General features: G+C 36.7%; 1 protein-coding gene across 3 annotated transcripts in view; it reads left to right on the plus strand.

Annotated features, from left to right (window-relative positions):
• The first annotated feature begins 3,841 nt into the window (after positions 1-3,841).
• Positions 3,842-12,681, plus strand: part of LOC106874186 (uncharacterized) — a 9,803-nt gene continuing 963 nt past the window's right edge. The window contains exons 1-2 of one of the 3 annotated variants that reach the window (XM_089361673.1): positions 3,842-3,976; positions 11,175-12,681. The exon at positions 11,175-12,681 is cut by the window's right edge and continues 963 nt beyond it. In XM_089361673.1, coding sequence (XP_089217799.1) covers positions 11,305-12,681 — 1,377 coding nt within the window. In that variant the 5' untranslated portion in view covers positions 3,842-3,976; positions 11,175-11,304. Of the gene's footprint in view, positions 6,654-11,174 lie in introns of all 3 variants that reach the window. The other 2 variants (XM_014921842.3, XM_089361674.1) reach the window with 2 other exon arrangements.

Below are 12,681 nucleotides of genomic sequence, written 5' to 3' on the forward strand. Positions count from 1 at the left end.
TATTAGATTTCATCATCTAACTACCATGCAGTTTTTTTTTTTCTTTTATTCTTATTTTATTTTGTTTCATTTCATTTCATACAATAATTTCTAATATTGGCATAAAGCCACATGGGAAAGGCTGCAATTAGATTACCTGCAGTATGTGACTGGTATATTATTTTTTCGACCCCAGGAAGAATGAAGAGCAGAATCAATCTCAGTAGGATTTGAGCTTAGAACATAACATAAAAGAATAAATATCACAAGGCATTTAATCTATCACTCTACTGATTTTGCTATTGCAGTGGATATTACAAAATGGTCCCGGGTCCCTCCACCCACAGAATGATATGATTCACCTTACTGTAAATTCTTTCTACTATAGGCACAAGGCTAGCCAATTACATTGACTCCTGTGCTCAACTGGTACTTATTTTATCAACCCTGAAAGGATGAGAGTCAAAGTCTACTTTGATGTAATGAGAACTCAGAACATGTAGACAGATGAAATGTCACTAAGCATTTTGTTCATTGTGCTAATGTTTCTACCAGCTCACTGCATTACACCTTAATTTAAACTGGTACTACAGTGGTACAATCTAGCTATTTATATACTACTATAGTATGATCCATTTTGCTGTAAATTGGTATCACAGAATAATACAGTCAAGCTATGTATCTGATAGATTGGTACAATTCAGTGGGATCATTGTAAAAATAACTGCTGCTGTTTATCCTCATAACATCCCTAAGATCTAGATGCTCCCGCCATGACTATCTGTTTTTTATTCAGCTATTGTATATCTTGATTATATGGCAGGGTATGATTTGAGAGAGATCAGTTACTATTTCTATTAGTGCTGAGTAACCACACTGAGTAGTGATTCCTCGTCTTTTCTATGCCTTATTCTAGGAAATGTTTGATTAGTTTTTGCATCTACAAAAGTATTATCACATTTAAAGATGAAAATAGTTTTTTTTTTTTTTTAGTTGAACCACATTCAATGATTCAGTTTAATGCAAAAGAATGGTTTTTGTGGGTCAGTTCATTTTGCAGCTATGTAGTTCTGAGTTCAGTCACAGTACATGGCACCTTTGGCAAGTGTCTTCTACTGTAGCCTTAAGTTGACCAAAAGCCTTGTAAGTGAATTTGGTAGACAAAAACTGAAAAAGAAGCTTGTTTTACATATATAGGCATGGCTCTATGGTTCTGTTCATTTTGCAGCCATGTGGTTTTAAGTCCAATCCCATTACATGGCATCTTTGGCAAGTGTCTTCTGTAGCCTCAAGCTGACCAAAACCTTGAGTGAATTTGGTACATGTAAACTGAAAAAGAAGCCTGTTGTACATATATGTGTCACCTTGTCTAGACATCATGCACCACTATCATATAACCACTGATGTTTATTTATGTTCTATGGAATCATATCCAGACTAGGGGAAAATATTACCTTGAAAACGGGTAATGATTGGCAACAGGAAGAGCATTTGGTCATAAAAAAGAGCATCTTTGTTCCTGCTTCTCATTCATGACTTTATCAAAACTTGGAACTTTTGTGCTGATTATAATTTGTAGGACTAGTGAATTCATATAATTCCTAAATTTTGTCTTCATTGACAAAAGAAAATTGAATCCAGAGTCATGCAAAGACAAGGTGCATTCCAGAATTTTGAGACTTTTACTGGAGAGACTATTTATTTCAAAGAAGTACAAAACTAATTTCCTTCAAAGTAGGATAATCTGACTTCAATGCGCTTCTTGTATTGCTCCAGTCATTTCATGAAGGCCCTCTAAAGTGGTGTCCAGGACCTTTGTCACAGCTTCCTTCATCTTCAGCTGTAGATGTCTTGCTATAAACAAGACTCATGGCATTCCTGCATTATATGAGTGGTGGGGAGATGGTTATGATGAGGTGTCACACACAAAATCACAAAATCTAAGATGCATTGAACTAATTCGTATGTATATTGTGTGCTCCGAAAGTTTAAAGATCTACAATTATTACACAAGTAAATACAGTAACATACAAACGTTCTAAAATGTAGCTAAAAACTGTAAGACACCTATTGTAACATCATCATCATCATTTAACATCCTTTTCCATGTTGGCATGGATTATATGGTTTGACAAGGGCTATGCAAAGTTCTCTTGTCTGCTTTGGTATGGTTTCTATAGCTGGATACCTGCATGGACAAGCATTACCAAAGGTGATTTTTAGGATATCAATTATTCTGTGCTGGACCAGTCTTCTTGAGTACAGCAAAACACCAGTCATCTCAGTCCTTTGTCATTTCCTCTGTAAGGCTCAGTGTCTTGAGATTGGCCTTCAATATTTCATCCCATGTCTTCCTGGGTCTCCTTCTTCCACTATTTCTATCCACCTTAATTGATTGGTACTTCTTTATGCACCCGCCTACCACAACAACTGATGTCCTGAAACCACCTTGGTAAAGCTTGCCCATGAGAGGCTCTACCTTGTCAATCTTCTTCCCCCCCCCCCAAGGCCACATTTCATCTCCTGACATCCAAAAAGCACTGGTGTTGGTACCAAGTAAAAAAGAACTGGTGTTGATGCTGTGTAAAAGCACCTAGTACATTCTGTAAAGTAGTTGGCATTAGGAAATGCATCCAGTTGTAGAAACCATGCCAAAACAGGCATGGAGCCTGGGCAGCTTTTCAGTTGGCCAGCTCCTGTCAAACCGTCCAGCCCATGCTAGCATGGAAAACGGGCATTAAGTGATGATGATAATGATGATTTTCCCCAGGATTTATGACCATTTTCAAACTTCTGCAAAGTAATTTCTGCATTTTCATGGTGGTGGTGGTGGTGGGGATTCTTTCATCCTCCAGGTTTTCCTTTTCCTAGTTAAGTTTATTTTCGTTTTCTTTTTCTTTGTATCGGAATAGCTCTTATTTTCAAGTCCCTCCACGGTAATCTATATTGAGTAGTACATTTTTCACGTGGGAAAAAACTCTCTCTCTCTCTCACACACGCACACACAATTTTTACTAATCCATACAAGTAGTAGTATAAAAAAAATAAAATAAGTTGAAAATGCACTGAGAGTGTATAAGATTTATATTAATACTAATATAAATCTTAAGGCGGTGAACGGGCAGAATAGTTAGCAATCCTAGCAAAACGCTTAACACCATCTGTCCGTCTTTACATTCTGGGTTCAAATTCCGCCAAGGTCGACTTATTCTTTTGGGATTGATAAAATAAGTACTAGTTGAACGCTGGGGTTGATGTAATCGACTTATTCCCTTCTCCCAAATTGCTGGCCTTGTGCCAGAATTTGAAACCAATATTAAAGTAAATCTAATGCACTCTCAACAACGTTTATGATATATATATATATATATTCTTTTCTACTCTAGGCACAAGGCCCGAAATATTTTAGGGAGGGGGCCAGTCGATTAGATAGACCCTAGTACGCAACTGGTACTTAATTTATAGACCCCGATATATATATATATATATATATATATGTCCTAGCATGGCCGTAGTAACTAAAATAAGTCAAAGACTATATACACACATAATATGTGTGTGCACGCTTGTACGTATAATTTAATGGAAATAGTTTATCGTTATAAACTCTAGGTTTAACAAGCAGAAAATAAGGAATAATGACTCCATATTATTGATAAACGTGAACATATTCTGCAGCTACCAACCTATATGCCTATTTTCGATTTAAAATGGTTACACTCTGACCGGCCATAACAATAACCTAACTTCCTTATATATATATATATATATATATATATATATATATATATATATATATATATATATATATATATATATATATATATATATATATATATATATCACAGAGTTAAATAACTTCGTGGCCGTCCTAAACGGATAGACAGATCGCACGAGTGCTACAGAAGGCATGCTGGGTAACAATCCTAGTTTTCATTTTCACTTTTAATCACGAAACACTAAATCCAAAACAAAATGAGAAAAGCTGAAATTGATGGTGAGTGTATATATATTTATTTGAAATGTAATCCAAATTTTAACGCTACCCAATATGTATGTGTGTTAGTGTTTACATTTATATATATAAACACGTTTACACACTTTAAGTAACACCGGACAGATATAAGTTTTGCTTAAGGACTTCTAAGTTCTGTTTTCAAAACTAAATAAAGAACAGAGGTTTGTTCGATCTTTGTGAAATAACAGCCAATTCTCTCAAATCAGATCCTACCGTCTTAAAACAAAGGAAGCGGGATTTTAATAATGTAGTCCCTAATATTGTAGTACAAAATCTAGGATGGTCGTAACGAGCACGCCTATGTTTACATAGGCTCAATCACTAGGCTGTTCTGGGTTGCATCGGAACAACAATAAAGGAAAATTTGATAATTAAATGACGGAGAAGCACGTTTTCCATAACTTACGTTAGGTATTTTGTATCTTCAGACTGGATTATCACACGGGGACGGAGCTAAGTATCAGTTTCGCACAATTTATCGGAAGTATTAAAGTTTTGTAATTTGTAATATTTTAGATACTTCTGTGTCTATAATATGTATACTTGTAAGTATACACTGCAAAATAAATATTGGTAAGTGGGTTTGAGATTTTGTCTATATATCTATTTACTTGCTTAACTGCTTTTTTTTTCTGTTTCGCCTCTACTCATATTCTTTTTCCATTATTCTCTCTCTCCATGTAGACAAATATCTTTGCACATAGATACACCATCTCCCTCCAAGTACAATGTCTTTACCATATTATTTTAACGAAAATATTATTGAAATTGAAACTGTAAATACACCAAGATGCGAACTTTTTGTTAAAGGGTGGAGGTTTATTGTTCCGAACACCTCATGTTACAAAGTACAGTAGCGCAGGAACACGCACATGTATACACACACCTTGTTTGCATATACTGTACTACTCTGACTTCGTCAAACTTCATTCGCTATCAGTTTGTTTGGCAACCGTAGAATTTTTTTTTCCTTGACACTATGCTGTGGCCAATTATTTACCTGTCTTAAGGATATTTTTGGTATAATTAAGGTTTGACTCTGCGTTGTTTTTAAGGGACGGGATTGTGTGTTTAAAGGGAGATTTGATGGTGGTTTCTATCGAATTGTCCGAACAGAGGTTTCTAACAACACAAAACAGGTCGTTACATTATACCTCAACTTAAATTTTTTCGACTTTTTAATTTTTTTAAAAAGAAATTAATGGAAAAATAATAAAAAATAAAACTCAACGTCACCCGATTTATTCTAGTTTATGTTGGTTTTTGCGAACATATTTAAAACCATAAAATCTTTAAGAAAAAAAAAAACACACCTAAAATCAATACCGAAGTAGAAAATTAAACAGAATATGGGGAAATACGTACAAATCATTTATTAAAACAGATAAAAGCTTATAAATTTCTTTTAAAATGTTCACAGTTATGGCTTTACGGGACCAAATAGTTCCAGCATTTCACCGCGAGGGAACGGTGTAGTACGTAGCAGGAAATTCAAATGTTAGGTTTGTGTTTGTTGTGTATTGATGTTCGTCCTTGATGTTTATGAAGATGATCACATCAGCAACAGTACTCCTTGTGGGTCCTGAGGTGGCATATTAGGTTTATACTGGCATTAAAATCCACAGTTATAGTAGAGACACGTAATAACAGAATCAGGACCCGGTGGAACTCTTGTTTTCCGTGTAGCCGTCTAATGTGTAAAAACTTGTGCTTTTTTTTTTACATATATTATGCCCCGCAAGAAAGCTCCTGCTAAATCTAGTCCTGGTGGTCCTAAGCGCCATGCTATTTCTTTGGAGTATAAATTGGCAATGATTAAACGTTATGAAAAAGGTGAACGAATGGTAGCGATAGCGCGTGCTTATGGCTTAAGTCGAACGACCGTATCTACAATTATTCATGACAAGGAAAGGATTTTAACTCATATCCAAGAGACTGCTCCCGGGATGAAGAGTACCGTAATCACCAAGAAAAGAGGTAAAATCATCCAAGAAATGGAACACCTTCTTTCCTTTTGGCTCGAACGGCAGACTCGTCAGCGCAACCCCATAAACCAGATGATAATTCAAGAGAAAGCGCTTTCATTGTTCAAAGACCTTAAGAAGAAGTATCCTGACAATGCAACAGAGGATTTTAAGGCCAGTTCAGGATGGTTTATGCGATTCAAGCAGCGACACAATCTTTATAACGTTAAGGTCCAAGGCGAAAGTACATCGGCAGTAACTGATGCTGAAAAGCAACCGCTCACAAATGAGGAGCTGATGAAACTCCACGAACAGCAACAACAAGAGGAGGCCCAGCAACCGGAACCAGAACTTAGGCACTTCACCATCAACAAAATGCAGCAAGCTTTTGTATATATGGAGAAATCACTAACCCTCTTCGAGGAGATGGATCCTAATGCTGAGCGCTTTGCTAAAATTATGGGAGCTGTTCACGACGCTTATGTTCCTTATAGGGTTATCCTGGAAGACATGAAGAGTAAAACCATTCAAGGTACTCTAGAGAAGTTATTACTATACGTTGAAAGTCGACGGTCTGAATTGGAAACGTCTGATGATAAACCGATTCCTTCAACTTCAATGTCAACTCCATAATCCACGCTTCTCCAACCTCCACTTCTGTCTAAATCAAGCTCATCGATATCATCAATCAGGTAAATGTTGCTTTTTTATTTTGTTATTTTTAGGGCTATTTAAAATAAAAATTCTTAACATTATCTCTTTGAATCCTTGTTTAAATATTCAAAGTAGAGTATTTTTATAGCGACCGGAAGTCTTTTTTTTTTTTACGATTTTCAATGAATTTTAAAATGTTTTCTTTTTTCGTGTTACGTCAGTTTTCAAGTTAGATCACATGTCTTGGAATCTTTTACCGACTTTAGTTGGGGTATACCTGTATATTGTGGGTCGGTTTTTCTACGCTGGTACTGGTTGGACGGGTACTTATTTGAAACTGTATTTTACTGTTGGATGCTCTTGTCGCCAACCCAATAAAGGATTATTTTTAAATCAATATTTCGAGTGCAGAGCTATGGGATTTAATGTAATGCTCGCTGAGATTTTGTTTTTCTCAGACGATCCCATCTGATGGAGTGCGCCTATCCCCCGCCCACAGATATGTATGCATGCATGTATATATAGATAATTCTATAGAGGTGGAAATTTAGTTTGTTCAAAACAGTAATTTTTTGGGGTGTATGTTTTAACCCTCTAGCATTCAAATTACTCTGTCAAATGTAATGCTTATTTATTTATATTATTTTGAATTAAACATGCATTATCTCATTGCTTTGAGATTTCGACTATGTGATTGTTTACTTTTAGAATGATATTGTAGGATTGGTGTGAGAGGCCAGATCTGGCCAGTTTAGATGCAAAACAGAATATTTGGGCTGGATGTGGCCAATTTAAATGCTAAAGAATTAAACATTGGAGATTACGAATCTGCCCTTTTTTCAAAAATCTGTAGTTTTTGCTTTCCACCTACACCTTTCCTTAATTTTTCATGTTTGGATCGTTTTTTGAATTTTTTTCAATAATTCTATAATAAAAGTATATTAAATAAGAAAAACATTGGTAATCGAGGTAGTTAGAGTCTGCAATAGAATACTTAAGATTAGATTAGTGCTACATTATGGGTTAGCAACCATTATCTCGGCCTATGCCCCTCAGAAAGACCTATCTCATGACACCCTCTTGCTGACGACCTCGTGGACGAATGACAAGGACCTTCTCTTTGTGGCTGGTGATTTCATGTTGCACAACATGCAGGAGGCTTCCATGGCATACATGGAGGCTATGGTTTTGGTTCCCGCAATGAGGAGAGACCCAGGCTGCTGGAGTTCTGTGATGCAAATGATCTTATGGTTTGCAATACTAACTTCAGGAAACCTACCAGTCACCTAGTCACCTACCGTTCCAGCAGACACACTAGTCAGATTGACTATATCCTCACCAGGAAAAGGGAAAGATGGCTACTTATAAATGCCAAAACCTTAAAACTCAAGACTGTAATAATAACGTAAACAAAAATCGAGACGCCTTGTGAACATTCTCGCGAGTTCCAGAACTTTGAATTGTATTGGCTAGCGATCTCCACAACAGGATGAAGTCTAGCAGAGAGGAGACAGCATAGCTGGAGAAAGAAATGGTTCTGGAGGGAGGAGAGGAAAGGGGGCAATATGTAAGAGGGAATGTGAGTGCGTAGAATGTGTTTATTCTGCTTTCTGGTGATTATGGTAGCCAAATAATATCAGAGATAAAGAAGTGATGAGTATTGGGAATGAGATGTGGGGCAGAGCTTCACATGTACAAGCATTTACCAAGATGGTTTTAGGATATCAATTCTGTTATAACGGGTAGGTTTTCTCAAGCACAGCAAGGCACCAGATGTTTTGGTCCTTTGTCAATCTCCTCTTTGAGACTGACCTCACTATTTCATCCTATGTCTTTCTGGAACTCCCTCTTTCACAAGTTCTTTCCACTTTAAATGACTGGCTCTTCTTTATGCAACTGCCCTCTTCTATACATATCACATGACTGTACCAGTGCAGTCTTCTCTCTTGTATACTACATCTTATACCTTTATACCTAACCTTTCTCTCAATATACTAACACTCTGTTATACAAATATACTGACATTGCACATCCAATGTCTAGTTTCATTCTTCTCTAGTCTTTGCATGTTCTACGCATTTAGGGATCACATCTCACTACCATGTAGCATTGCAGTTTGTACACAAGTATCATATAATCTTCAATTCACTCAGAGAGAGAGAGCCTTCATTGTCAATAGAGGTAAAATCTCTGAATTTTTTTCATCCTATTATTATAACAATTACTCTTTCATAACATCCTCTTCTGCTGCTAATTAGGTCACCTAGGTAACAGAAACTATCAGCAACCTCTTGAGAGCTTCTGGGGTATTTGAAAAAATCAATTTCCCATGTATCTGTAGTTTTTATGGCACCTGTGCATCTTCCACACACAAACACTACTTCTCTGTTAACCTTCCTGCGATTCCACTGCACCTCTTGCATCTCCATACCTTGTACTGAGCACTCTGAATGGAATTCTTGCCTACATCTTCCTTATATATCAAGCAGGGTCATTTACCTGAAGTGGGTTGAGTTTTCTTGCTAATCAGATCCTTGGTCTTTGCTAGTTTAACTATAAGCCCCTTTGATTCCAGGTTCTGCTATCATACTTGGTCCAGCAATTTGATACCTCTATAATTACTTCTATCAAAGACATCTCCCTTATCCTTATAACAGCTGACTATAATGCTGCTACACCAGTCATTGGGGATTATGCCTTTCTGAATAACCTGAATTAACTATACAGGTGATTGGGTCATATCCTATTCTACCCTCTTTTGTAACTCCTTATGGATCAGGGAGTTTCCCTGTCTTCATATCTTTAATTGCCTTATCTATTGTGCTGCAGTCTGCTAGAGTAACTAATCTCTCTGTTGGGTTTACACAAAGAAGACCTCCTTTCTCCCATTCATTCTCTACATTTAATAGCCTGTCACAGTAGCTCTTCCCTGTTCCTTTTTTCTCAGAATATCTAGGTGCAAGCATACCATTACCCATTCATGTACACTACTGTCCAACATCTTGATTCTTTCTGACATACCATCTAGCAATTCAGAACACCCCAAGTTTCTTATCTTCATACTGTAAGACATTAATAAACCTCTTCCTTTCTGCTTTTGCCCTAACTAGATAAACCTATCATCTAGCTTCCCTTTTATCTACCTGATATACTTCTTTGCTACCCTATCTTTTTTACTCTTTCTGTCAAATGTAATACTTTTTTATTCATATTGTTTTCAATTAATCATGCATTATCTTGCAGCTTGGAGATTTCAGTGTTGTGATTGTTCATTTTTAGAATGACATTGTAGGTATGTTTGGGAGGCCAGATCTGGCCAGTTTGAATATAAAACAAGTAGAATATTTGGGCTCAATATGGCCAGTTTAAACACTAAAAAGTTAAATTACTGCACTCTTCCAGATTTAAATTGCTAGTTAATTCAGCATTCTTAATGTTCAAAACCATTTCAAGTGTTTGTCAACACCTTAGGTGGGCACATAGACCCCATCGACTAATGTAAGTTAGGTACTGATTCTGTTGATCAGATTTTTTGCTGTACTGCTAAATTATGGGGATCAATACAGCACACATCTCCCCTCTCTCTCAGAATTTCTATTTATGGAAATGTAGTTTTCATTTGTAAGATTCACTCACATGGCATGGGTTAGTTTGTGTTTATAGTAGAATACACTTGCCCAAGGCACTATACATTGGATTGAACCTGAAGCCATGTGGTTCGGAAGCAAACTTCCTAACCATATAGTCATTCTTGTGCTTACCACTGAGGAAATAACAAAAAAATTTCACTTTTTCATGCAAAATGAAGTATTTCCTTTTTATTTCATCATCATCATCATACAACATCTATTTTCGATGCTGGCTTTTGTTGGGTGGATTGATAGGATCCGAGTTTAGATGTCTTCCTAATGTCAGCCCTTTCTCAGAGGGTACTGGATGCTTTATTCATGCTGCTGGCACTAGTGAGGTTGCCAAATAACTTGCAAAACAGTAAAAAAAAAAACAATGGAAAAAGTCCCTTTAACTATGTGGTGGGGTAGGTGATTGGGTTAGTTTTTGAGAAGGGGGGAAAGATGGCTTTATGTCAGGTGTTAGGAGAGTGAAAGTATGACAGAGGGACAAGAATAGGTGTCTTGCTATAATGAAGATACACAGCTACCCTGCATTATATAAGGGTGGGTGAAAGTGGGCAACATGATGATAAGATGGCAGTGATGGGGGTACTGAGGAAGAACAATACCTATAACCAGTTTTCAAGGGATATTAATTGGGAGGAAGGGAGGGAGACCTGGCATGAATGCTTTCATTAAGATTAATCCCACTGAAGACATCCAAGGGCTTGAAGAAGGAGAGAATCCATAATTGTCATATCTTTTATTCAGACATAATGTATCTAGAAGTATCTTAAGCATCTTTTGTTTTTGATGACAAGAGAGTAGGGTTTGAGATTTGGTTGCTATTTCTAGCAGGTTAAGTTTTCTCTTAGAGGCTTTTTGTTGTTGTTGTATTTGTTTACAATAGAGCAATTTTTTTAATTGGAGTTTTGTTTAATTTTGCAGCTATGTTGGTGCTACAAAAACAACAATATTTTCATTGACAACAACAAACAGTGCTCTGCATCAGTATTTGTTGATGACGACAACTGCAACAAGAACACAATAAATATTAGCAACAACAACAGCAAGAACAATGACAAAAAATAGAAAAAAACGAACTACAACACTGAGTGCAGCAGCTGCAGAAAAGATAATATCAAGTGCAACAACAGCAATCAGGAAATCAGTAGCAACGACTGCAACAGTTGGAGTTAATAGTACTGATACTAATATTACCACTAATAATATTAATAATAATAATAATAATAATAATAATGATAACCACAACAGCAGCAGCAAGAATAGAAACAACAGCAACAGTAAGAACAGTAATAACAACAGCAGCAGTAAGAACAGCAACAATAACAGTAGCAGTAAGAACAGCAACAATAACAGCAGCAGTAAGAACAGCAACAATAACAGTAGCAGTAAGAACAGCAACAATAATACCAGCAGTAAGAACAGTAATAACAACAGCAGCAGTAAGAACAGCAACAATAACAGCAGTAGTAAGAACAGCAACAATAACAGTAGCAGTAAGAACAGCAACAATAATACCAGCAGTAAGAACAACAGCAGTAGTAAGAACAGTAATAATAACAGCACCAGCAGTAAGAACAGTAATAATAACAGCACCTGCAGTAAGAACAGTAATAACAGCACCAGCAATAAGAACAGTAAAAGCAATAATAATAACAGCAGTAGTGAGAACAGTAATGACAACACCAGCTGCAGCAGTAAGAATGGTAGTAGCAGCAACAGCGAAAAGAATAATAAGAACAACAGTAGCAAGAAGAGTAATGACAACAACAGCAGCAACAAGAAGAGTAATGATAGTAACAGCAGCAAGAAGAATAATGACAACAGCAGCAACAAGAAGAATAATGACAACAGCAGCAACAAGAAGAGTAATGACAACAGCAGCAGCAACAAGAAGAGTAATGACAACAGCAGCAGCAACAAGAAGAGTAATGATAACAGCAGCAGCAACAAGAAGAGTAATGACAACAGCAGCAGCAAGAAGAAGAGTAATGATAGTAACAGCAGCAGAAAGAACAGTAATGACAACAGCAGCAATAAGAAGAGTAATGATAGTAACAGCAGCAAGAAGAATAATGACAACAGCAGCAACAAGAAGAGTAATGACAACATCAGCAACAAGAATAATGACAACAGCAGCAACAAGAAGAGTAATGACAACAACAGCAGCAAGAAGAATAATGACAACAACAGCAGCAAGAAGAATAATGACAACAGCAGCAACAAGAAGAGTAATGACAACAGCAGCAACAAGAAGAATAATGACAACAGCAGCAGCAACAAGAAGAGTAATGACAACAGCAGCAGCAACAAGAAGAGTAATGACAACAGCAGCAGCAACAAGAAGAGTAATGACAACAGCAGCAGCAACAAGAAGAGTAATGACAACAGCAGCAGCAACAAGAAGAGTAATGACAACAGCAGCAGCAAC

The sequence above is a fragment of the Octopus bimaculoides genome, chromosome 13, assembly GCF_046866305.1.
Source record: "Octopus bimaculoides isolate indiv1 chromosome 13, ASM4686630v1, whole genome shotgun sequence".
Taxonomy (NCBI): Eukaryota; Metazoa; Mollusca; class Cephalopoda; order Octopoda; family Octopodidae; genus Octopus; species Octopus bimaculoides.